We start from the raw sequence: 27,771 nt of genomic DNA on the forward strand, positions 1-27,771 counted from the left end.
AAAATATCAAATACAAAGAAAAATGTTTCCAGAAAGGAAGAAGTTCCATAGTTAGAAAAGCCACATTAAATGCAAAAAGACTTCATTCTTAAGATATTGAGGTAAAATTACTTTGAAGGCACAATTCATATCTAAAAAAAATTCAAATGTAAGGCACAACGAAAAAACTGTTAGGCATATAAGTTCTCAAAAGACTTGCCGAACAAAAGACTAACATTCAGAACCTATTTGTAGAAATTACTATATCCGTGAAAAGCAAAAAAGATTATGAAAATAAAAGTGAATAAATATTGTTGTCTTAAAACAAAAGTGGCTGGAACTGGTCTGGGGGTGTGTGTGGGGGGAAGATAGGTATATCAGTGTCAAACCAGAACTTAGATTCTGTGATGGTGTGAGATGGTTAAGAATGTGTTAGAAATGACATGAAAGCATAGATACTGGTAAGTTTTAGAAATAAGTAAGGGTATACAATCTAATGGAAGAAATGTACATATAGACAAAGAAGAAACATAAGAACAATAATATAAAATAAAAGGGATAAAAAATATCAAACAATATGATTTAAATATATCCTAATATAAGAACAATTATGTAAATAGACTAAACTCACCAAATAAGAGGTAGAGTTTCTGATGTATTTAAAGAGATATTTTAATAGGACAAAATGAAGATGAATATAAAATATATTCCAGTTAAATATGAAGCAAGTAATTATGAGATAATAGAATTTATAGTAAAATACATTATAGATAGCAAATAGGCATAAACCTCTTTGTAGCTTTCCATGTAGAAGTTTTCAATATATTTTGTTTGATTTATTCCTAGGTATCAGTAAATATTGTTTTACATCATTAAATGTGTGCTTCTGTTATGTTGAAAATAACTAAATGTTATACACTGACTTGTATCCAATAATATTTCTATATTTACTTGTAGTGTCTAATTCCAATATGGGTATCTTTTATATTTTTATTCCTACTGAAGTGGCTAGAATCTCAAGAAGAGTATTCGGTTGAAATAGTTGAATTGAACAATGTTTAATTGAATTGTTGGTAGTCATTCTTGTATCGTATCATTCCTGATCACATGGAAAAAACTCCCAATATTGCACTATTAGGTATTATGTTTTCTCTAGGTTATTATAGACACTCTTTAACATAATAAGGATGCTCAGTTCTATTTCTAATTTTCTAAGCTTTTAAAATGTATTTTATTGTCTATCCTATCTTTATATACATATATATATATATTTTTTTTTCCTGAGGAAGATTTACCCTGAGCTAATATCTGTTGCCAATCTTCCTCTTTTTGTATGTGAGCTGCCACCACGGCATGGCCACTGACAGACAAGTGGTGTAGGTCTGTGCCCAGGAACCGAACCCGGGCCACCGAAGCAGAGTGTGCCAAACCCAACCACCAGGCCACTATGGCTGGCCCTGTCTCATCTTTATATTTTTAAAGGGGAATTAATCCCAATTAAATTTATTTGAGGTTTTTTTTTGTTCTAAATGTCCCATTTTAATAGCACGCTTTTTTTACTGTGGTTACTGATATGCTCATATAGATTTTTTTCTTCCTTTGTTGAAATGTTATCTCTAATATAAAATTCAATTGTCCTTTATAATATTGTAGAGATGTCAATGCAGTCCTAATCAAAATCTCAGAATTTTTTTGGTAGAAATTGACAAGCTGATACTAAAATCTTATATATAAATATAAAAGAGGAGCTAGATAAAATAAGTTTGGAAATTAAGGAAAAGTTGAAGATCTAAACTTCTAATAAAACTATGTAATTAAGATATTACAGTGTAGATAAACTGATCAATGTAACAAAGTAAGAAATCTAAAAATAGACCAGGATATATACAATCAAATGATTTTTGGCAAGTTCCCAAGGCAATTCCAGTCACTAAACAAAAATGAAAAAAAAAACTAAAATCAAATATTCATAATAAACTTCAAGTCAAAAACATGGTTGAAATATAAATATAGATGAGATCATGATGGGAAATTGAAAATATCTAAAGATATTACAAAAATAATTCATGCTAAAACTTGAGGAACGAGGGGGTAGTGGCAGAATAGTTAAGGAAATTAGTATCTAATGAACTTTGCAGAGAATAAATAAAGCTGAAAATCAGTGAGCTAATTATCCAATTTAAAATGTGTGAAAACAAAATAACACTGAAATGTGTGGAAGGCATGAAATAATGAAGATAAAAGCAGAAATCAATGAAAGACAAATTACAGGTAGAATAGAGATATTCAATAGATTGAATATCTATTCAAAAAGATAATAGAACAATTTATAACTTAAATTTGAAAATGTATACAAATAGTACATTCTGGAAGCTGTAAGTCTGAGATAAGGGTGCATGCTCAGGTTCTTGTGAGAGCTCTCTTTCTGGCTTGCAGGCAGCCACTTTTTCGCTGTGTCCTCACATGGCAGTGAGGAGGGGGGTGAAGAGAGAGAGAGAGAAATCTGTGCTTCCTTTTATAAGGCTACAGTTCTATCAGATAGGGCTCCACCTTTATGCCCTTATTTAACACATTGGGCGCTAGGGTTTCAACACAGGATTTTGTGGGGGACACAGTGCAATCCATAGCAGTAGGCCTTAAAGCAAAATGTGTTATGAGAAATAAAGAATATTTAATGATGATAAAATGAATTATTGAAGGGGAAGACATAGTGATCATAATGTTGCATGCACCTAATTATTTTGCTTCAAAATATATAAAGCAAATGTGAGAGAATAAAGGAAAAAAGACATCCATAATAATATTTGAGAATGAAGAAAAACCTAACTCACTAATGCTATTTTCCATTTTGTCAAAACTTACTTTTAAAAGATCTTACACCAAAAAGCAGCAGATTATTATTTTATCTTTAGCTTTATTGAGGTATACTTAATATATAAAATTTACACATATTTAATGTATACATTTTGGTGAATTTAACATATGCATAAACCCATGATGCCATCACCACAAACAAGGCAAAAACATATCCATCACCTCCAAAAGATTTCTTGTGTCCTCTTGCTTTTTTTTGGTTTTTTTTTTTTTTTTTGGTGAGGAAGATTAGCCCTGCGCTAGCATCCATTGCCAATCCTCCTCTTTTTGCTGAGGAAGATTGGCCCTGAGCTAACACCTGCACCCATTTTCCTCTACTTTATATGTGGGATGCCTGCCACAGCATGGCTTGATAAGCGGTACATAGGTCTGTGCCTGGGATCCGAACCTGCAAACCCCAGGCCTCCAAAGCAGAGCACGTGAACTTAACCACTATGGCACCGGGCTGGCCCCCACCTTGCTTTCTTTTTAATGTAGAGTATTTACCAAAATAAATAATATAGTGGTAAATGAAGAAGTATCAATATAAAATGATTGAAATCTTAGAGAGAATATTTTCTGACCACCGTGGATTTAAATTAGAAGGAAATGGGGAAGGGTGTGGGAGGAGGGCAAAAGGGCTAATTAGGCACATGTGTGTGGTGATGGATTGTAATTAGTATTTGGGTGGTGAACATGAGAACCTGGTGTAATCCATGCAGAAATAGAAGTATAATGATGTATACCCGAAATTTATACAATGTTATAAACCAATGTTACCACAATAAACGAAAAATAAATAAATAAAAACGTTAAATTAAATTAAAAAAAGAACTAAATAATAGAAAGAGCACTTAAAAATATCTAAAGGTTTGCAAATGAAACATGAGAAATAATACTCATTTTGAACTACATGACACTTAAAATACATGTCTAAATTTCTGGGATTCCAAAAAAATAGAACTGAGAGGTACACTTGTAGCTTTAATTGTACAAATTAAAATAAAGTTAGCTTGATTATAAATGATCCAACTCCAAAAAGAAAAAAAACATATAGTTGCAGGTTAAACTAAAAGACTAGAAAGTAGGAATTAATAAAAAGTAATATTGACTATTAATAAAGTACAAAACATACATATAAGGAGAAAATAATCAAAGCCAAAAGTTACTTGTTTGAAAAGTTAAATAAAAATGATAAACTCTTAGCAAAACTGATATCCTACATCAAAAAAAAAAAAAAAAAAGAAAACAAATTATCAAAACATTCATTGAAAAAAGAGACACCTCCACTACAGATCCTACACATATTAAAAATATAACGGAGCATATCCTCAACTAACTTATGGCAGTAATTTTGGATGAAATTAGCAAATTTCATAAATAATAAAATGTATCAAATGAATAGAAAAGAAAATCTGAAGAACCATTGATCAATTGGTGTAATTGGGTCCATAAATAAGACTCCTTAATAACAAACAGAAACTCTATGCTCAGATAGCCTCCCTCAGGATGTCTCCAAAAGTTTTAGTAACGATGTTAAACAAATTCTTTTAGAGAAGATAAAAGAAGAGTCTATTTCTCAATTTCTCAACTTGTTGTATGAAATGAGATTTATGTTAACTATAATTCATCAAACAGAATTCTGCAATGTATCAAAAGGGTAACACAACATGACCAAGTAGGAATTAACCCAGGAGTGCAAGGCTAATTTTCCATTTGAAAATTAATCACAATTTACCATATTAAAAATAAATAGGTGCAGAAAAAAACATTTGGTGAAATTAGAACCCATTCATGACAAAAGAAATAGATAAAACTCTCAGAAAACCAGACGCAAAAGGGAACACCTTTAAGAAATTTTTGCCACTCTAAGGTCATGAGGCTATTCTTTTATATTTTCTAATACAAGCTTGTTTTTACCTTTTAATGATAGATCTATAATCCACATTAAAATAATTTGTTGATGTGAGTCGGAGGTCAGTATTATTTAGTTCACACTGGATAGGCAATTGCTCCAAAACACTTCTTTAACAGGTTATTTTTCTTCCACAGAATTACTGTAGTGCCTTTGTTATATGAATCGGGTCATCATATTTCTAGTTCTTTCTTGAGTCTTTTATGATCATTGGTCTATTTGTTTGTCCTTCCGCCAACACCGCATTGTCTTAATAACAATAGCTTTACAGTAAATCATCAAAAATGGTAGTGTAAACTCTACTACCACTTCTTCAGATTGATTAGGCCTTCAACTAGCACATATCTGATATCTGGTCATATTTGCTTCTGTCCAAAACGTACATGGAGACATTTGGTCCACCCCAAAAGGTCCTTGATATTTTGTGCTGTCCAAGACCGTTTGGCACAGACCAAATATATTCATGGACATTTTGGACAGGACCAACTATCAAGGACCTTTTGGCATGGACCAAGTGTCTTGTGGATGTTGTCAACAGGACAAAATGTCCCGGAAGGAAGCATTCTAAGTTCTCTGTATTCCCGTTTTATAATCAGCTTGTCAGTTTTGACAAAAACTGCTTGGATTTTGATTGATTTTGAGTGGAATTTTTAGGTCAATCTGAGGGAGAGTGACAATACTGACTCCTCATATACATGAAATGGATAAACAAACGTGGTAATGTTCAGACAATGTAAGCGAGGAAAAGAACTACTACCATTACACTCAACATTGATGGACCTCAAAAACTATATGTTGAGCAAAAGAAGCCAAAAATAAAATAATATGTACTTCATGATGCCATGTTTATGAAGCCAGAGTATAGGTAAAGATAAACCATATTGTTAAAAGTCAGAACAGATGTTACATTTTGTGGAGAGGTAATGCCTGGAAACTTGCTCAAGAGAACTTCCTGAATAATAAAAATATTTTGTATCTTGGACAAGGCAGTAGTTATACCGGTATATGTCACAATCACACACTTTGCAAATATGTGTGTATGTATGTATGCACATATAATAGGTATAAATAAATTATGTATATGAATTTGTATATATAAATATTCTGTTTTAGTATGGTCAAAATATGCTATAATAAGCATCTTACATTTACAAAAAGAAAAATGATAAAGGCATTTTAGTTTTGAAAATAAAGTTTAAATAACTGGATAGTCAGTATTCTTATTATCAGACATTCTTACCATAATATAAATTAATTCAATGGGTTAATTTATGATTTTTAAAAAGTGTATAAAACAATCGTATAAAGTATCATCTCCAAATAATTAAATTGTAAGTGAACACAACCTGTTAATGATTTGACACTGTATGTGTGTAAGTGTGTCTTTAAAGATTTTATTTTGTGAGTACAAATATAAATATACCTATTGTTATATATAATTAAAAACTTATTGGGGCAATTTTTTTCTTTGCCTGATGCCACCAAATGAACTATACATTTACGTTTTGGCAAAATTTCAGATTTCACTTTTCATGTTTTTCTTATATTGATAATGGTACCTGTAACATATTAGGTCAACATGGATGGCACTTCTTTGGTTAACATGCTAGATGCCTCTATTCCATTTTATCATGTGACTATTTTTAATAATTATGTTATTCTCCAGGTAAATGAGTTCTCTCCTAAAATGTTAGTGTATACAATTACGTTTTTTTTCCCCAGCATCCCAGAACCATAAGTCTGGAATCACTTGCAGTTATTATAGCTCAGCTACTGAGTATCAGTATGGGGATAGACTACGATGACATTAACAAATGCCAGTGCTCAGGAGCTGTCTGCATAATGAACCCAGAAGCAATGTAAGATGCTATATTTTTATATGCTTTACATATATAGTTTATATGAAAATAAGTTTGGTGTATTTAGTTTAAGAAAGTCTAAGCTGTTAAAATAATTAATAATGGTCGAATATAACCTGTGACCAATGGCCCCCAGATCAAAATATATATTCTAATGCCCATGCTGCATGTAGATCTCAATATCTCTTTTAATCTAACATCACATTTGCTTTCTCATATGTGATCTAACTCTGCATTTATCACTATATTTACTTGCATGATTTTATAATTTAATGCATGTTTTGGTAAGCCAAATACAGGCTTGTGATAACTATTCAAGAATGGTTTATTAGTATGGCCTTGTCTGCACGAATCCCCTTAACTCTTCCCTGGCCTGAAGTCTTGGCATCTATTGATTTCAAAGGTGCTGTTATTTAGCCTTTTCTTTGTCATTAGAGAAGGCCTTTTGAGCTATCGTTATCATGCCTCAAAGACCTAGTGACTTTGTTTGCTATTATCATCATTAGTTTTAGAGTACACTATGAGATTTTATAGAATTAGGGCCAAATAGTCAGGGGATTAAGGGAAACCATCATCCAGTCCGTGACTGGAGCCAGCCTCTTATCTTTCTGATGGATGCTCCTTGGAGGCATTTTCTGCTTCTCAGATGTCGTAGAAAATCAAGCCCCATTGTCTACAGCAGCAAACTTGACAACATCTCACTCCCTCCATTCCTTCACTCCTGCTCCACAATCATTTCCTAAAAATACTTGCACTCAATTTTTATCTCAGGCTCTGATTTTGGAGGAACCCATATGAAAATAGTTATCCCAGAAGTGGCTATAGAAAACAAACTTTTATGAAATGATTGTGAAACTGGATCAATAAATGATCTGATGGCAACAAGGATTCCTTTGGCTGGAGATGATGTACAGGAAGGGCACTGCAGGTCCAGGCTGTGATGCAAGATGCCTTGTTCTTTGGTGTTTATGACCATTAAGATACAATAAAAGTAAAGATATTCCTGGTAGATTAGGTTACATGTGGATTCTCTGCCAAGTATTGATAGGAGATTTGTAGTGCAGACCCCTAGAATTCTCTTACAGCTCCTGGTGGGCTACTGGAACCTTGTAGAGTTGAGCATGCATCCAGGAAATAGTAAATGACTATGTTACTGAAGTTAAATATTTTCATCATAATTTGGGTATTTTTTAGATCTACAAAATTGCAAGATCCAGTGGACATCTTGATCTATCTGATGACCAAAATGGTATATATGGGAGCAAGCTAAAAACGGTCCAGATAACACAAGTAAATAATGTGAACAGAGATCCCAGATCCCCATGTAACCTACATCTATTGCATATTTCTCAATGTTTCTCAGTCACTTCACACCGATGGCCAAATGGGGATTCCCTAAAAAAGGCTGCTAGAGGGAGAAAAACCTGTTTTGTTTAAAGAAAAGTTTCTCTCAATACGTTAGATGGAATATTAAAAAAAAAAAAATCACTGTTCCATACTGTTCTCCAATTAAATTAAGACCTAAAGACAAGTAGGAAATGGTAAGTGACCCAGTGAGCATTTTTTTTTTTTTTTGGTGAGGAAGATTGGCTCTGAGCTAACATCCGTGCCCATCTTCCTCTATTTTGCATGTGGGACACCACTACAGCATGGCTTGATTAGCGGTGCCTAGGTCTGCCCCCAGGATTCGAACCTGTGAACCCAGGGCCACTGAAGCAGAGCTTGCAAACTTAACCACTATGCCACCGGGCTGGCCCCCCAGTGAGCATATTTGCAAACAGTACATTTGGTTTTTCATCTTGTTTGAGAGAAATGCAGGAGATTGGGATCTATATAGCCTGAGCAGTGGCAAATGACTTGGGTATTTGCCCAAGAAATTAAGAAAGTCTAGATATAGATCATCATAGATCTAGATGCTGTAAGATTGGACATTTAGAGACAAGGAATTGTGAGGAAGAGGCATATGAATTGATTTAGAGTGGGTACTAAGTATGTGGTATTTATATCTTAAGTCCCACCAGAAAGTATTTACTTCACAAGAAGCACTCAGTGACATGGTCAATATTTTGCAATCCATGAATGTCAACCAGCTTCTTCCCTAGGCTATCCATAAACAGGCCTTAAAATGATAGTCACTCCCTTCACAGGAGCAACCTTCAACCACTTTATTGGAACACCAGCTTCCTGACCATCTAAGGACAATTCCATTGTCTATTCTGTACACTTCTTTGTTCTCTCAGCAGAATGGAGCCCCCATTACCACCTCAATACAACACACTTATGTTGACTTTTCCTCATTCTCTCTTTCTCCATCCCTACTCCCTTAATCGTGCTTCCTAGCATTATGTCCCAAAGAAATTTCCTGCAATCAAGTTCATGCCTTGTTTCTTTTTCCTTTTTGCTTGAGGAAGATTCACCCTGAGCTAATATCTGTGCCAGTCTTCCTCTATTTTGTATGTGGGTCACTGCCACAGCATGGCTGATGAGTGGTGCATGTCTGCGCCTGGGATCTGAACCCACGAACCGGGGCCTGGGAAGCAGAAAGCATCAAACTTAAACACTAGGCCACAGTGCTGGCCTCCAGGCCTTGTTGTTTTGTTTGTTTGTTTGTTTGCTTTTCTGGTTAAACAAAGAGAGATGACATTTTATATAGTTCGTATTAATAATGTTGACCACTGCTTATTAAATTTTGTATTTATCTTTGATTACATTACCATGTTTTTTTTACAGTTTTTTTTTACAAGTTTTGTACAGTGATGATGATGATATGTTTCTTGTGATTCTGATTGTAATGATACTCGTTATAATGGTAGAGAAAGGATAGGAAGGATGAAAAGATCTTAAATATTAATATCTCTCTGGACCCTCTGCCCTCTAAATATTGTCGAGGTATTCTCTGTTCAATTTTGAAAGTAGATTATTTTGTTGGGATGCCTGAATTATTCTCATCATGGTTGGAACCTTTCAAAATACAGTGTTTTCTCAATTCTTTTCTTTGGAGAAATTAACTGTAAATAGATTGGCCTTTATTGTTTCTCTAATTGTATCTGTTTATGACTATGAAATTTACAATTGTGGCAAGTATATAGAAATATTATTGATTATTTTATATTGAACTTTTATCCTACAGCTTTGCTAAATTAACTCAGTTCTGGGACTTTAGCTTTATTAGAATTTTATACATGTACAATAATATTTGTACCTACAGTTTTATATTTTCGTTTTCAATCTTTATGTAATTTTTTAATTTCTATTTTTTGCCTTATTACAGTGGTTAGGACTTCCAATACAACGTAAAATAGAAATGCAGTATGTCACTGTCTTTGTTGTGCTTCTGATTTAAAGGCAAAATCCTTAATCCTCACCATTAAGGATGTTAGGTGAAAATTATTCATCGAGGCTTTTAATCAGATTGAGGAAATTCTTTTTTATTCCTTTTTTTCCAAAGTTTTCATCATAAATAGATTTAATCACATATTGAGAGGACCACGTGTTTTTTCTACTTTATTCTATTGATATGTTGAAATACGTTATACTGATTTTCAATTGTTTAGATAACCTTGTTTTCCTGGAACGAACCACATTTGGGCATGATGCATTATCCTTTTAATGTACTTTTCCTGTTTGTTGCTGGATTTTTTTTCTAACATTTGCCTCCATATTTATGAGGGACAATGATCTTTGATTATTTTCTCTTGCAATTCCTTTGACTGGCTTCATTGTCAGGGTAACATTGGCCTCATAAAATTTTCTAAAAGTGATTTTGGAAAGTTGATATTAATTCTTCCTAAATTATTTGATAGAATTCACGAGTGAAGCCATCTGGACTTAAACTTTTTCAGAGAAGGTATTTAATAATTAATTTTTAAGATACGAGGATATTTAGATTTTGGTTATTTTTGTTTTTCTAATATTTTCACAGAAATTGATTAATTAGTCATAAAGTTTTTTATAATCTTCACTTATTTTCCTTTAAAAGTCACTAGGCTCTCTAGTGATATGACCTTTTTTATCTCTGAATTAGACAATTTGTGTTTTCTTTTTTTTTCTTAATCACTCTAACTTGGATTTCATCAAATTATTTGATTTTTTTCAAAGACCATATTTTAAATTTATTGATTGTTTCCCATCGCTTGTCCACTTTGTTTTTTCTTTATTTATGCATAGTTTGAGGTAAATTTGTTCTTTTTTTATCCCTAGATTTTTAATATGAAAGCTCAAATAATTGATTTTAAACTTTCTTTTTGTATAAGACCTTTAAAGCTATACATTTACCTTTAAAAGTTTTGATTACATATCACAAAATTTGATATTTTATATTTCTTTTTCATTTAGTTGAAATATTTTCAAATTTTCTTCGTGATTCCTTCTTTGTCTAGTGGATTATTTTAGAAATATATCAGTTAATTTTCAAACATTTGTGGATAATCTAGATGTCTTTTTATTACTGATTTCTGATTTAATATCTGTTGTGGTCCAAAAATATATATTTAGGTGTACATCTTTCGAAGTTTATTGAGACTTACTTAAAAACAGTATTTATTTTTATCTCTTTTGTTTTCCATTTTTGCTTGATTCTCTCTATGCTGTACATACTTCAAAGTAAAAGGAGTTTGTGTTGAGTGTTATTTTTCTGTTTTTAGTTAGTAATTGAGATGCCTCCAATAATTTCTTCAAAGTTATATTTGAAGACAGGTTTTATTAATTTTATTTCTAATGAATGTTGCTTCTTCTAAAAAATGCAAAATACTGGACATATGTTTAGCTTATGTATTGAGGAATAGATGCTCCATTCTATTATTCTCTATTCCTCATTGTAATGAGAACATTGCATCCTGTTGTCAATGCTTTGCAGTTTTGTGGTGAGGAAATGAATGTTTGAAATGTGATTAAAACAGCAATATCCTGATCGAGATCTATATTTATTGAGAGGGAATTTGTACTTAGATTTGGCTGAAATTTACAGAAATCCCAAAGTAATAATAGTTTAAACCAAAGAGAATTTATTTTTATTTTGGAAAATTAGCATTCTATTAATTGTATGCCATTTCACAGTATAATTTTACATTGATTTCTACACGACGGCTTCCATTCTCAAGGTCACCTCATAGTCCATGATGGAAGCTTTCACCACAACAATGAACCAAAATTATAGTCACCAATGGAATAAAGGGGCACATAAAAGCATAGCTGTCAAAATTACTTCCTAGAACTTAAATTTATGGCTTCATTATAGGCCAATTATCTGACCTTTATATATGTCCACTCCTAACTTTACAAAAGGCTAAGAAATGTAGGCATCATACAAAGAAGCCATGTATTTAACTGAACATCGGAGGCTCTATTATCAAGGAAAAATGGGAGAATAGAGAATGGAAACATCCATCAAATCTGTGCAAAGATTCAAGCGCCAAATGAATTCTCCAACTAGATATAATTATGGTTGATATTTTCTTTCTAATAACAACATTAATTTCATTACCAGAAAGCCTATCCCCTGTAAACCAGTTCACACATAGTAAACATATCTTGCATTACTAGTTCTTAGTAATAGTAAAGTTCTATTGCTTTTTCTCCTTATTTTTCTGGTATTTAGAGAGAAATCATCTGAATTGTTGGCAATGTAATAATAAATCCATTATTTGTGGTTAATATAATGAAAGGGTATATTCCAGAAGGATGTGACCACAAAAAAATTACCACAATTGGTAGTTTGTCCCCAAATCTCTAATTTGTTTGAGGTTCTCATGTGAATAACACTTTCTAAATGACTAAGATTTGAGTCTATTGCCTTAAAATTCAATAAATTCATGTTAGCTATATCTACTTGTCAATTATAGACCTTTATGATTATAATCTTTTTACATGTTAATACTATTCAGAATAATAAAAATTATAGTGAAACAGTAACCAGAGAATCTACTATTTACAATGGATGGTTTCAACCATACACTCATTCATTTAAAAAAAAAGATCACTGAGCTGTTAACTCTGCATTAGTGAACAAAACAATTGGAATGCTTTTTCTCCTGGAGCTAAAAACAAGTAGGACAAGATAATCAATAAATAATTAAATAATTAATATTCCAGTTGTGGATAAATATTCTGAAGAAAAATAGATGTCACTAAGAAAATAAAGAGAAGTAAAGGAGTAGTATTTTAGATGTGTGCTTAGAAATGTTATCTCAGTGTAAACACTGAATTAAGAATTGGATATTGGACTCTAGAGTTTAGGTGTTAAGCTTAAGTTAGAGAAACAAATATCTGAGCTGTCAGGTATAGGCATTATTTAAAATATAGAATTGGATAAGATTGTCTATGAATAAATATAGATAAGGAAGGGAAAAGCCCAATCTCTTTTGTTAATACAAGGGTATTATAATATTTAGAAGTCGTGAAAGGAAAGAGAAGCAACAAATGAAACAGAGATGGAGCACTTTGTGAGATAAGAGCTTCAAGAGAAAGCAGTGTCACTAATAAGTGTAATATAAGAACCAATAAATATTTTTTGATTAGTTAGTATTTCTACTAAAAATATTTACTATAAATTCTTGCACAGTGTATTTCCCACGCACAGAAAATGAAAGTTTGACATTAACACAATTGAGCATTTTGTTTGTCATGGAATGCTATTAAATAGCTTTATTCTGAGGCTAGGTAGTTTATGGAAGCAATGCTTACATAAAAAATTGAAGTTTGATGTATTTTTAGTCATTTCAGTGGTGTGAAGATCTTTAGCAACTGCAGCCTGGAAGATTTTGCACATTTTATTTCAAAGCCAAAGTCCCAATGTCTTCAAAATCAACCACGTTTAGATCTATCATACAAAGTTGCGGAGTGTGGTAATAAACAAGTGGAACAAGGAGAAGAATGTGACTGTGGGAGTGAAGAGGTCGGTACAAATTTGGAAGAATATATACCAGAATTACATAAAAATTATTAATTTTTGTAGTGTTATACTGCCATTTTCTAATAAAAATACCAATTTATCAAACTCACTTTTCTACAAGGAAGGCATGTAGGGATTATAATAAACTAATGAGTGTACTTATATATTGGTATATGGATTCAATGGTTTATAGATTATCCATATGGTGATTTTCAAGATCATTAATCCCACAGCTGAGTTGACCTAGGTTTACACTTTTCCTCTTAAGTGTATTCTTCCTTAGAATTTCTTCTTCTTAAGATCCTCTGCCATTCAGAAAGATAGAAATAAAGTTCCACAGTTGAACAGTAAAACATAGAAGGCACATTTGTGGCTTTGAATATTTTAAACCAGGTCAATATTTAAGTCAAAAAAATTTGGACCATGCGTAATCAATAAAAGCTGATTTTTCCAACCCAGTCTTAGATAAAGCTGCTGGATTGGAGGGAGGTGGAAAGAGTAGAGATAAAGGGAATGCAATGAAGGAGAGAGAGATTGTGAGTCTCATAGTGAGTGGTATGGATGTGAGAGAATCAAGAAGATTTGAATGGAGTTCAGTTCCCCACTGCGGCAGCTAAGGTTATTCATGTGTACCCTCCCCAACATGGAAAGTGTGCTTTTAGATATCTAGTTGGCTGACGTGCTTTTCAGGAATTATTCCCCCTTACCCACTCATTTTTGCTTGTTTGGATCTGAATGAAAACATCTTGAAAATTTCTAACAAAAATTGAGAGTAGTGTATCTTAGCTCTATTAAATGTCATATAATTGAGTCCCAAACACCTGTGATATAATTTACCTTCTGGAATCCCATATAGATAGCAATAGCAGTGACATTGATTTAGCAGAATAGTTCTGGAAAATAAGCAAATTTAGTGTGCCCTAGTAAGTATCATGCTATAACTCATATTAAGACTACTGAAATCCATAATTTGTTTTTGCTTAACTTACTGAAATTTTTTTGCCCAATTAGCCCTATTTCAAATCCCTGGGAATTTGAAAATGTGAATGTGTGTGTGTGAATGCATTGTCTCTCTAGCCTTCTCCTTTCTTATCTGCTGCTTTTATTAAGCCTAATAATAGAATTTTTAAAAACAGAATCACTGGGCATAGATGAATTAAAGCATAAAACAGTGCATAATAAGATATGGATGAATGATATAGAGGTAATAATTTCAGTTATGTTCAGAAATGTTATTTTCTAGCTCTCTGTCTTTCGAGAATTAAAAGTAAAGTAAAATTTGAATATCTCATAAAAGTTACAGACTTAATACAGTAGATTCATAAAGGTTGATTACGAACTAGTCACTATAATGAAATTGTTAAATAATAACTTCTGTTTATTTCATGTCTTGTATTTAACTATCTCTTTGTCTACGAGAGCCAGAGATCTTCTCAATATCTTTGCTTTAGTGGAGTCTGGGGCTTCGGAAAATCCTACTACCAATATAGTCAAACCTACTCTAGGGATATAACAAATACACAGTCTCACACATAGTAGGTGACCAATAAATGTCTGTTAAATAAGGGAGTGAATAAGTGTCTTTATTTTTTCTGTTTGCACACATGTAAGTTAAGCATCTACTTGTATATTATATAATATGTGGACGTCATTAAAATATCTATCCAATGTAAAGAAGAGTTGGAAAATATTTCAGAGCATTTGACTTTCCTTTCAGGAGTGTGCTATGGACCCACACTTATGCTGTGAGGCTTCTACATGTAGACTATCACGTGGTTCAGACTGTGCTGATGGACTATGCTGTTCTCAGTGTAACGTAAGAGCATTTTAAAATTTCTGTATTACCTACATAGTAAAGTTCTCATTCTTTATCATATTTATATGTTCACATTCTACTTTATTCGATATCATTTACCTTACCCATCAGTTTATGGCGAAAGGAGAAGAATGTAGGACTTCCTTTGGTGAATGTGATCTCACTGAATATTGCAATGGATCATCTGCATCATGTCAAGATGACCTTTATGTTCAGAATGGGCATCCATGTGGAGAGAATCAATGGATCTGTCTGGATGGAAAATGTGTGAGTGGGACAAACCAATGTGTGGATATACTTGGTGAAGGTATTTATTATAATTTGATTTCCCATATATGTATTTTTCTGGAAACTGAGAAGTAGATGTTGATATATAATTGTGATTTTTAAAATAAATGTGATTTTTAGTATAAATGTTTTAAAGGATTATAGCAAGAGAAGAGGAATACTATAAGCAACAACATCATACAAATTGTCTGGGTTTAAAATTCGGAATTATTTCCACAAAATAATAAAGGGAAAGATTCAAAGTCTGTAGGCTCTGCACTCAAGAAAGAAGAAGGCAGACTGAACACAAGCTACGTTTCCATCTCTCACCCCATATCCACAGTTTTCTTAATAAATATAGAATAAATACTTATGGCTATGAACATTAAAAGGGTCATAAATATAAGTTGTCATTTGAATACAATTTAAAGCACACATACAAACACACACAGACAAATGCACACATTCATACCTGGGTGACACACATTCATACAAGGGTGACCCATGAAAATCCCAAAGAGGACTCACGGAAATCCAGGATCTATGAAATCATTTAAAAATGATATAAACTAAGGTTGAAAACAAAAAGGAAAGCCATGGTACAGAATATACATGGAATCATTTGCTGAAGAAAATGGCAACAGCAGCAATGCCAACAGTATTTCATGTCCATATCAGAAGAATCAAGAGCAATTGACAGAGGAAATATTTAGGATATTCATAGAAATAGCCAGGTGGATCAACCTTCTCTCAACTGGAAGAGGTAGCAATGCCTACTCTAATGTCTGTGTGAAGGGGAGTCGTAACATGATTATCAACTCCCAAAATGAACATACAATCAGAATGACTATTGGTTTGAAAGAAGGCAACACAAAGACACGAGGACAGAAACTTATAAAATGGGAAAGTGCTCTCCTGAGGAAATGGGTGATTTGGAACCACAGTGAAGACATTTTGAAGCAAGAAAGAAAGATAAGTATATATAGAGAGTGAGAGATGAGATACTGAGATGGAGATAGAGGTAGAGATGAGACAGAAAGAGAAAGAGAAAGTAATAGAAAGGAAAAGAAGATCTTGAATTGAAAGGTGTATTGGTTAAAGTTTAAAAATAAAATAACACATTGGTTAAATCACTGAAAAGGTAGAACTTATGTCTAAGCTGGCAGATGGAATTGAGAATTTCACCCCAATGCTGAAAAGATAAATACAAAAAAGAGAAAGTATTTGCATTTACTTTCCACATTCATCTCTGTAAGAATTGTGAATGATGTCCAAAAAAAGGAGACTAAACCAGGAGAGGGCAGAATAAAGCAAAAAGAAAAGGTAATCATAGAAATTAGTAAAAGTCATTGTTGACTAATATACATACAGAGAGAAATTAAAAATTGATATAAGTCAAATATTCATTTTATAATCTAAGATAACTACAAGAAGAATGATAAAATAATGTGAAACTAAAAGCTAATAAAGGGGAAAAAAACAAAGGCATTGAAAATATTTGATTAAGCCAAAAGAAGGCAAGAATAGTAAAAAAAAGAAGAACATAGAATAGGAAAACAAATACTAAGGCAGATTATTTACATTTAAATATTTACCAATTACATTAAAACTTCTAATAAATATTAAATTTAGGGAAAGAATGTAGCAAGTAGTGACAGATGCAATCATAAGAAAATGACTAGAAAAATCAAGACACATTGGGTTGATGATATTTTTAAAGGCGTTGGGGTACAGTGAAACCAAAGACAACTAATGGTTTAAATTTCCATGGGAGAGAAACTTTGCATATCTTAGGGGAGGACTGTTGGCCTTTATGTTCCTAGGGACATTGCAGGTTCTGAAAGTCGAAGATCAGCTTGGCTTGGGCAGAGATCTACTAGAAAAAAAGATTAAAAAATTTTAGCAGTTGAAATTTAAGGGGGGAGCTGTTGAAACTATAGACCATTTTTCCCATGAGGCATTCTTGGAGCGCTAAAGCTGCTCAGGAACTTGGTCAGTTAGGTCAAAAATGTTAAAAAGGCATTACAAACTTCCCTGCAGTCACAAGATGATCAAAGACTAAATGGCGGAGGAATCTTGCATCCAGAAAATCTTAGTCTTCTCCTAAAAACTTTTGCTACATTTCGAAGTGCTTGTATTAGTAGGCTGGGAAGTTGTTCTGAGATTCTCTAAAGGGTAACTATTTATCCCTGGCAGACTTTCAGTGAAGAGAAGATAAATACTTGCAAAGCTCTCAATCAGTAGCTTTCAAGGGCCATACCAAAAATAATGGGGTGAATCCAGAGTAAAACTGTACATCAGCCCTTGCCCATATAATTGCTTGATTAGATTTATGTGATCACTACCTCACTCAATCTGCTTAACTCAGGAGAGGGAGTCGTTAAAATGATAAGACAGAGAATGGAAAGAAGCAATCTTTAAAGAGATAAGAACCAATAATTTTCAAAATGAAGTAGGTCAACCCACAAATTCAAGATGCTCTAAGAATCTTAAGAAGGATGTCTTGAAAGGAAAAATACATAAAGACAACATAGCAAAACTGCCAGAAAATAAATAAAAAGAGGAGAACAAAAACATCTGGGTGGTTTAGGGGAAACACAATACCTTTAAATGAGCAAGAAAGACTCAGACTTCTCATTTCTCAACAATTATGAAAGCCAGAAAACAAAATAAAGGCATCTCTTAAGGGCTAAAAGAAATTAAGTACCCACCTAGAATTCTGTAACAAGCAAAAATACCTTCCATGTCTTTTCAACAAATGTACTTGAACAGCTGTATAGTTGCAGGCAGAATAATTAATTTGAACCACTACCTCATACTAAACACAAGAATTAACTTAAAATGTATCATAGACCTAAATGTAAGAGCAAAAACCATAAAACTTTTAGAGGAAAACACAAGCATAAATCTTAGTGACCTTAGATTAGGCAATGTTTTCTTAGATATGATACCCAAAGCTCAAGGGACAAAAGAAAAAGGCATGAATTGGACTTCATCAACATTTTACAAAGCTTTTGTTGTTCTAAGGATATCATCAAGAAAGTGAAAAGAAACTCAAGGAATGGGAGAACATATTTGCAAATCATATTTCTTATAATAGACTCGTATACAAGTCTATGTATTAAACTTGTAAAGAACTACGTAAAGAACTTTTTCAACTCAATAAAAAGACAACCCAAATTTAAAAATAGGCAAAGAATTTGAATAGGCATTTCTCGAAAGAAGACATAGAAATGGCTAATCACAAGAAAGATGCTCAAAATCATTAGTCATTAAGGAAATGTCATTAAGTCATTAAGTCATTAAGATACTTCTTCACATTCACTGGGATGGCTATAATTTAAAAACAGGCAATAGCAAATGTTAGTGAGGATGTAGCAAAATCAGAACTACTATGCGTTACTGCTGAGAATATAAAATGGTGTAGCTGCTGTAGAAAACATTTTGGCAATTTTTCAAAATGTTGAACACAGCAATTTTACCCCTGGTATGTACCCAAGAGTATTGTAAACATACGTCCCCTGAAAACCTTATATACAAATGTTCATAGCACCATTATTCATAATAGCCAAACAGTAGAAACAACCCAAATGTTCATCAACTGATGAACGAGTAAACAAAATATGTAGTATTATTAGGCAATAAAAATTAATGAAGTGCTGATATTTGCTAAATGTGGATGAATTTTGAAAACATTATGCAAAGCTAAGGCAGCCAGTCACAAGGACAACATATTCTGACTCCATTTATATTGAGTATAGAATACACAAATATACAGTGACAGAAAGGAGATTAATGGTTCCCTGGGGTTGGGGAAGGAAGGAATGTGGTTGTGTCTTTGTGCGTGTTTGTGTTATTTGACATATATCCAATTTAATGTTACAGCATATTGATAACCACCTTTGCTGTCACAACTTAATACTGCTGAATGGACTGCAATGCCGTGTCTGCTGTATACTAAGAGCCTGTTTGGTTGGTTTCTTGGTTGGTTGTTTTTAAACCTACATGTTTCAGTGTTTCTCAATTTTCTCTTCTATTCTTTTGGTCATTTTTCTCTACCTATGCCAATCCTACTCTGTTTTAATTTCTCTGCCTTTATAATTATTTTAATATCTCAAGGCAAGCCATCTTAGCTGTTTATATTCCTTCATATATCTTGAATTGATATCCATGTAATACTGAGTTATTCTGTGGATGACCTAACAGGTGTGAAGTGGTATCTCGTGGTTTTGATTTGCATTTACCTGATGACGAATGATGAGCATCTTTTCATGTGCTTATTGGCCATTTGTATGTCTTCTTTGGAGAAATATCTATTCAAATCCTTTACCTATTTTTTAATTGAGTTGTCTTTTTATCATTGAGCTGTAATAGTTCTTTATATACTCTTGACACAAGTTTATTGTCAAATTCATGTTTTGTAAATATTTCCTCTCACTTGGTAGATTATCTCATCACTTTCTTGATGACCTCTTTTGAAGCACAAAATTTTAATTTTGAAGAAGTTCAATTTATCTATTTTTTTCGTTTGTGCTTGTGATTTAGGTGTTATATCTAAGAAAGCATTGCCTAGTTCAAGGTCCTGACTTACTCCTTTGTTTTCTTCTAGGACTTTTATGGCTCTTGCTCTTAAATTTGGGACTATAATCCACTTTGAGTTCATTTTTGTGTACGGTATGAGAAATTGTTCCAGCTTCATTCTTTAGCATGTGGATATCCAGTTGTCTCAGTGTCACTGTTGAAAAGCTGATTATCCCCCTCATTTAATTCCTCCCTTTTGGCACCTCTGCTGAAAAATCGCTTGACCATAAAAATAGGGGTTTATTTCCAAACTCTCAATTCTATTCCGTTGATCTACACATCTATATGCTTCTGTCAGTAGCACACTGTCTTGATTACTGTAGATTTGTAGTTTGTTTGAAATCAGGAAATGTGAGTAATCCAACTTATTTCTTCTTTTTAATATTATTTTGGATCTCCTTGGTCTCTTGTATTTCTTGAATTTTAAAATCAACCTGTCAATTTGTGCAAAAAAGGCAGCTGGATTTTGATAGTAATTGTGTTGAATCTGTGTATCAGTTTGAGGTGTAATTTTATATCAACTATATTAAGGCTTCCAATTGATGAACATGGAATGCCTTCCAATTATTTGGATCTTAATTTCTTTTAATTGAATGTTTTATAGTTGTGTAATTATCAGTGTACAAGCCTTACACTTCTTTTGTGAAGTTTATTTCTTGATATTTTATTCTATATGATGCTACTATAAATAAGATTTTTCTTAGTTTCATTTTTGGATTGTTCATTAATAGTGTATAGATATCAGTTGATTTTGAATATTGATCTTTTATCCTGCAACCTTGCTGGAATCCTTTATTAGTTCTAATAGTTATTTTTAGTGGATCCCTACTATTTCTATATATCAGAAAATGTCTGATAATTAGTCTTTGGGTGGTGAACATAATGTAGTCTACACAAATCAAAATATAATGACATCGGAAATTTATATAATGTTTTAAAACAATGTTACCTCAATAAGAAAAAGGTAGAGGTTGAAAAAAAAGAAAATGTCATATGAAAATAGGCATAATTTTATTTCTTAATTTACAATCTGTATGCCTTTTATTTTTTCTTCTTGGCTATTTTTCCTAGTTAGTACTTCCAGTACAATGTTGTATAGAGGTTCTCAGGACACATAGTCTGATGTGTTCCTTATATTAGGGGTTGGGGATTGAGTTTTTCAGTATTGACGTTACCAATGGTTTTTCATAATCGCTTTGTCAGGTTGAGGAAGTTCATTTCTGTTACCCAGTTTGTTGAGTTGTTTTGTTTTGTTTTGTTTTGTTTTGTTTTTAATAGAGTGAAATGGTATTTTCCAGTCCTCTGTTTCTATTGAAGTGATCATGATTGTTTTTGTCTTTTATTTTGTTAATATGGTATATTACACAAATTGATTTCCAACCTTGCATTTCTGGAATGCACCACTTGGTCATGGTATATTACCTTTTTTTATGTTGCTGGATATGGTTTGTCGATATATGCTTGATGACTTTTTTTCTTATGTTTTTATTGTGACAAAATATAAATAACATAAAATTTACCTTTTTATCATTTTTAAGTGTAAAATTCAGTGTCATTAAGTTCATTCACATTATTTTGCAAACATCACCATCATCCATCTCCATAACTCTTTTCAATTTCCCAAACTGAAACTCCATTCCCAAAGTACCTCATATAAGTGGTATTATACATTATCTGTCTTTTTGTGACAGCCTTATTTTACTTAGCATAATGTCTTTAAGGTTCATCCATGTCAGAATTTCTTTCCTTTTTAAGGCTGAATAATATTCCACTGTATGTATATATCACATTTTGCTTATCCATTCATCTGTCAATGGACACTTGGGTTGTTTTCACCTTTTGGATATTGTGAATAATGCTGCTATGGACATGGTTGTACAAATATCATTCAAGTCTCTGCTTTCAATTCTTTTGCTGAATCGTATGCTAATTCTATTTTTAATTTTTTGAGGAACTGCCTTACTGTTTCCCACAGTGGCTACATCATTTTACATCCCCATCAGCAATGTTCAAGAGTTCCAACTTCTCCACGTCCTTGCCAACACTTATTATTTTCTGTTTTTGTGATGGTAACCATCCTAATGGGTATGAGATGATATCTCATTGTGGTTTCAATTTGCATTTCCCTAATGCTTAGTAACGTGGAACATGTTTTCATGTGCTTATTGGCTATTTGTATAACTTCTTTGGAGAAATGTCTGTTTTAGTCCTTTGCCTATTTTTAATTGGGTTGTTTTTTGTTATTGCTGAGTTGTACCAGTATTTATATATTTCAGACATTAACCCTTTATCAGATACATGAGTTTTAAATATTTTCTCCCATTCTGTTGGTTGACTTCACTCTGTTGATTTCCATGCACGAAAGTTTTTAAAATTTTGATCGATAATTTCTTTCATTGCCTGTGCTTTTGGCATCAAATCCAAGAAATGGTTGTCAAATTCAATGTTAAAAAAGCTTTTCCTCTGTATTTTCTTCTAAGAGTTTTATAGCTTTTATGCTTACATTTAGGTATCTGATCCATTTTGAGTTAATTTATGTATATCATGTAAAGTAAGGGTTCAACTTCATTCTTTTGCATGTGGATATCCAGTTTTCTCAATATCAGTTGTTGAAAAGACTACCCTTTTCCAGTGAATGGTTTTGGCACCCTTATCAAAAATTATTAGACCATATATGCAAAGATTTATTTCTGAGATCTCTATTTTATTCCATTGGGGTGTGTGTGTGTATATATATATATATGTGTGTGTGTGTGTGTGTGTGTCTTTGTGCCAGTACAACATTATTTAGAATACTGTAGCTTTACAGTAAGTTTTAAAATCAGAAAATGTGAGACCTCCACGTTTGTTCTCCATTTTCAAGATTGTTTTGGCTATTTGAGGTCCTTCGAGATTCCATATGAATTTTAGGATCAATTTTTCTATTTCTGCAAAAATGTGGTAGGTTTTCATTGAAGCTTTAAATTACTTTTGATAATATTGTCATCTTAGTATTTACTCTTCCATCTCATAAACACAGGATGTCTTTCCATTTATTTGTATCTTCTTTAATTTCTTTCAGCAACATTTTGTGGGTTTCATTGTACAAGTTTTTCACCTCATTGGTTAATTTTATTCCTAATTTTTTTTTTTTGTTTTTGATACTATGGTAAGTGGAATTGTTTACTTAATTTCCTTTTGGGATTTTTTCGTTAGTAATGTATAGAAATGCAACTGATTTTCACGTGTTAACTTTATTTATATCCTGAAACTTTGCTGAATATATTTATTAACTCTAACAGTTTGAGTGTGTATGTGTATGTAACATTTAGGGTTTTCTATATATATAAGATATTAGAGACTGTGAACAGACATAATTTTTCTTCTTCCATTCCAATTTAGATGCTTCTTATTTCTTTTAGTTGCCTATTGCTCTGACTGGGACTTCTAGGACTATGTTGAATAGAAGTGATGAAATCCCACATCCTTGTCTTGTTCCTTTTCGTAGAGGAAAAGCTTTCACTCTTTTACAATTGACTATTATGTTAACTGTGTGTTTTTCGTAAATGGCTTTTATTATAATTGAGGCAGTTTTTGTCAAATTTTTTTTTTGTCAAATGTTTTTTCTGCCTCAATTGACATGATCATGTGGTGGGTTGTTTTGCCCTTCATTCTGCTGTCTTGTCATATGACATTTATTTATTTTTGGACATTGAAACATCCTTGCATTCCAGGAATAAATCCCACTTAGTAATGGTGTATAATGCTTTTAGTATGCTCTAGAATTCAATTTACTAGTATTTTGTTGAGGTTTGTTTTTTTTGTGTGTGTGGAAGATCAGCCCTGAGCTAACATCTGCCAATCCTCCTCTTTTTGCTGAGGGAGATTGGCCCTGTGCTAACATCCATGCCCATCTTCCTCCACTTTATATGGGACACTGCCACAGCATGGCTTGACAAGCGGTGTGTCGGTGCGCACCTGGGATCTGAACCCCGGGCTGCTGCAGCGGAGCACACGCACTTAACCTCTATGCCACCAGGCCAGCCCCTTGTTGAAGTTTTTTAAATCAACATTCACAAGAGGTATCAGTCTGTAGATTTCTTGAGGATTTTTATGTCTATATTCATGAGGGACATTCTCAAAGTTTTCTTTCTTGAAATGTCTTTGGGTTGTTTTAGTATCAGGTTTCATTGAATGATTCAGGAAGTATTCCCTACTCTTATATTTTTTGGAAGAGTCTGTGATGCGTTGTATTAATTATTTGGAGTTTCTGTGGAATTCACCAGTGAAGCCATCTGCACTGGGGCTTTTCATTGTGGGAAATTTTCTGGTTAATAATTCAAACTTGTCAATTTTGTTGATCTTTTCAAAAAACTAAATTCTGGTTTTGTTGATTTTTTTCTATCATTTGTCTGTTATCTATTTTATTATTTTTCTGCTATGATTTCTATTATTTTTCTTCTGTTTTCTGTATGTTTAGAATGCTCTTTTTTTGGTATCTTAAGATGGAATGCTAGATTATTGATTTGAAATCTTTCTTCTATCCTACTTTAAATATTTACAGCTATAAATTTGTAAGACTGCTTTCAATGCTTCTCATAAATTTTTATATGTCATGTTTTCATTTCTATTCATCTCAAAATATTTTCTAATTTCCCATGAGATTTTTCGCTTTGATGCTTTGGTTATTTAGGAGTGTGTTATTTGATTTCCACATTTTTGCATTTTTCTAATTTACTTTTATTATTGATTTTTAATTCAATTCCATTGTATTCAGAGAACATAATTCATACGATTTCAATCCTTTTCAATTTATTTATATTTTCTTGGCCTCACATATGTTCTATCTTGGAGAATTTCCAGATGCACGGGAAGAATATGTATTCTACTGTAGCTGGATAGAGTATTTTGTAGATATCTGTTAGGTCTAGTTCATTGTAGAGTTGTTCTAATTTTATATTTCCGTGGTGATCTGTATATTTGTTCTATCCATCATTAAAAGTTAAAAAAAATAAACTGTTATTTTTGCCTATTTCTTTCTTCAGTTCTATCAGTTTTTGTTTCATGGATTTTGGTGCTCTATTCTTAGGGGATATGTTTATAACTGTAATATCTTCCTCATTGGTTGGCTGTCTTATCATTGTGAAATATCTTTTTTTGTCTCTAGTAACAATATTTTTCTTATAGTCTGTTTTTTACGATGTTAGTATAGCCACTCCAGCTCTCTTTTTGTCATTGCTTGTATGGTATATCTGTGTCCATTCATTTGCTTTCAACCTATTTGTACCTTTGAATCTAAATTTTGTCTGTTCCATACATCATATAGTTGGATCATATTTTGTAATCCATTCTGCCAATCTCTTCTCTTTTTTGTGTGTGAGGAAGATTAGCCCTGAGCTGGCATCCATTGCCAATCCTCCTCTTCTTGCTGAAGAATATTGGCCCTGGGCTAACATCCATGCCCATCTTCCTCTACTTTATATGAGACACTGCCACAGCATGGCTTGATAAGCCATTGGTCCTCGCCCGGGATCTGAACCTGAAAACCCCAGGCTGCTGAAGTGGAGTGCGTGAACTTAATTGCTACACCACCGGCCCCGCCCATGCCAATCTCTTATTTTTGATTGAAGTGTTTAATCCATTCACATAATGTAATTACTAGTAAGGTAGGATTTATATCTGCCCTTTTACTGTGTGTTTTCAATATATCTTAAATTTTCCATGTGTTCCTCAATAATGTCTTCCTTTGTGTTGAATAGATATTTTCTAGTGTAATATTTTAACCTCTTGGTGATTTCTCTTACTATATATTTAGTTATTTCTGAGTGGCTTGCTTGCATATTACGATTACTATCTTAAAACATTCAATTAATACTAACTTAATTACAAAAGTAAACAAAAACTTCACGTATATATACCTCTGTTTCCCCTTACTTTTTCTATTTTTGTCATACATCTTAACATCTTTATATGAACCCATCAACAAAATTTAATAATATTTGTTTTTATGCAGTTGTCTTTTAAAATCTATAGAAGAGAGTCCAAACAATAAATATGTTTACACTGTGTTATCTTTACTTACTTTATTTTATAGTTTACTTCATTAGCATTCATTATTCCTTCATGTAGATTTGAGTTACCATATAGTGTCCTTTCATTTCAGCCCGAAGAATGCACTTTAGTATGACTTGCCAGGCAAGCCTGCTAGAGATAAGTTCTATCTGATTTTGTTTATCTTGGGACATTATAATTTCTCTTTATTTTATTTTATTTTATTTTTCCCCCAAAACCCCAGTAGATAGCTGTATGTCATAGCTGCACATCCTTCTAGTTCCTGTATGTGGGACGCGGCCATGAGGCCGGAGAAGCTGTGCCTAGGTGTGCACCCGGGATCTGAACCCGGGCCGCCAGTAGTGGAGCGCGCTCACTTAACTGCTAAGCCACGGGGCCAGCCCTCTCCTTTATTTTTTGAGAAGGGTTTAGCTGAATATAGAATTCTTGGTCTTTTTCTCTCAAAACTCTGTAGATATCATCCTACTGTAATCTGGCCTCCCTAGGCTCTGATGAGAAGTCATCTGTTAATCTCACTGAGCATCCTTGCATGCCATAAGTTATTTTTATTGGGCATCTTTTAAGATTTGCTTTTTGTCATTGACTGTATTCAACTTGACTATGATATGTCTAAGTGTGGATCTCTTTGAGACTGTTCTACTTGGAGTTTGTTGATCCTCTTGTCCAAATATATATATATTAAATATAAATTTTATATAAATATGAAATATATAATATAAATGCATACTATATAAATATATAATATTAATATATACATATAAATATATAATATATAGAAATATATATATATTGCAAAGATTTCATCCATTATGTCTCAAAGTATTTCTCTGCCCTTTTCTATTTTTCTTGTCAGTATTAGAATCCCTTTATGTGAATATTCATATGCTTGATGTTGTCCCACGGGCCCATAAAGCTCTCTTCCTTTTGCATCATTTGATTTTTTTTTTCTTTTTATCATACTGAATAATCTCTGTTGACCTATCCCCTAGTTGGTAAAATCTGCCGGGTTAAATCTGTTGTTAATTTTTAAATTTCTCTAGTGAATTATTTCATTTTAGTTATTATAGTTTTCAATTCCAGAATTTCTATTTGTTTCTTTTTTATCATTTATAAATCTGTGTTATTATTCTGTTTGGTGAGACATCTTTGTAAGATTTTTCTTTCGTTTTTTAGAAATGGTTTCCTCTAGTAATTTTAACACATTTGTAATAGCTGATTTAATGTGTTTTTCTACTACGTTCAAAATGTTTTTTCTTTGTATGTAACATACATTCCTATTTCTTCACATGTAGTGTAATTTTTGTTTAAAACTGGAAATTTTAGATAACATATTTTAACAATTCTGGTTCAAACTCCTCTGTCTCCCAAGATTTGTTGTTGTTGTCTTAGCGCTTATTTGTTTAGTGAGTTTTCTGGACTAATTTTATAAGTTCTATATTCCTTGCAGTGTGCAGCCACTGAGTTCTCTGCTAGCTTTTTTTTTTTTTTATTGATGTCTTAATAGTTTATAACATTGTGAAATTTTGGTCGTACATTTTTGTTTGTCAATCACCATATACAT

At 32.6% G+C, this 27,771-nt stretch overlaps 1 protein-coding gene across 1 annotated transcript in view; it reads left to right on the top strand.

Annotated features, from left to right (window-relative positions):
* Nucleotides 1-27,771, top strand: part of LOC101387766 (disintegrin and metalloproteinase domain-containing protein 2) — a 131,077-nt gene that overhangs the window by 61,983 nt on the left and 41,323 nt on the right. Inside the window, exons 11-14 of the mRNA XM_004441182.3 lie at nt 6,470-6,606; nt 13,318-13,498; nt 15,213-15,311; nt 15,423-15,618. Of these exons, the coding sequence (XP_004441239.1) occupies nt 6,470-6,606; nt 13,318-13,498; nt 15,213-15,311; nt 15,423-15,618 (613 nt within the window). The remainder of the gene's footprint in view (nt 1-6,469; nt 6,607-13,317; nt 13,499-15,212; nt 15,312-15,422; nt 15,619-27,771) is intronic.

This window comes from Ceratotherium simum, chromosome 28, assembly GCF_057802395.1.
Source record: "Ceratotherium simum simum isolate JZ-2026a chromosome 28, ASM5780239v1, whole genome shotgun sequence".
NCBI lineage: Eukaryota > Metazoa > Chordata > Mammalia > Perissodactyla > Rhinocerotidae > Ceratotherium > Ceratotherium simum.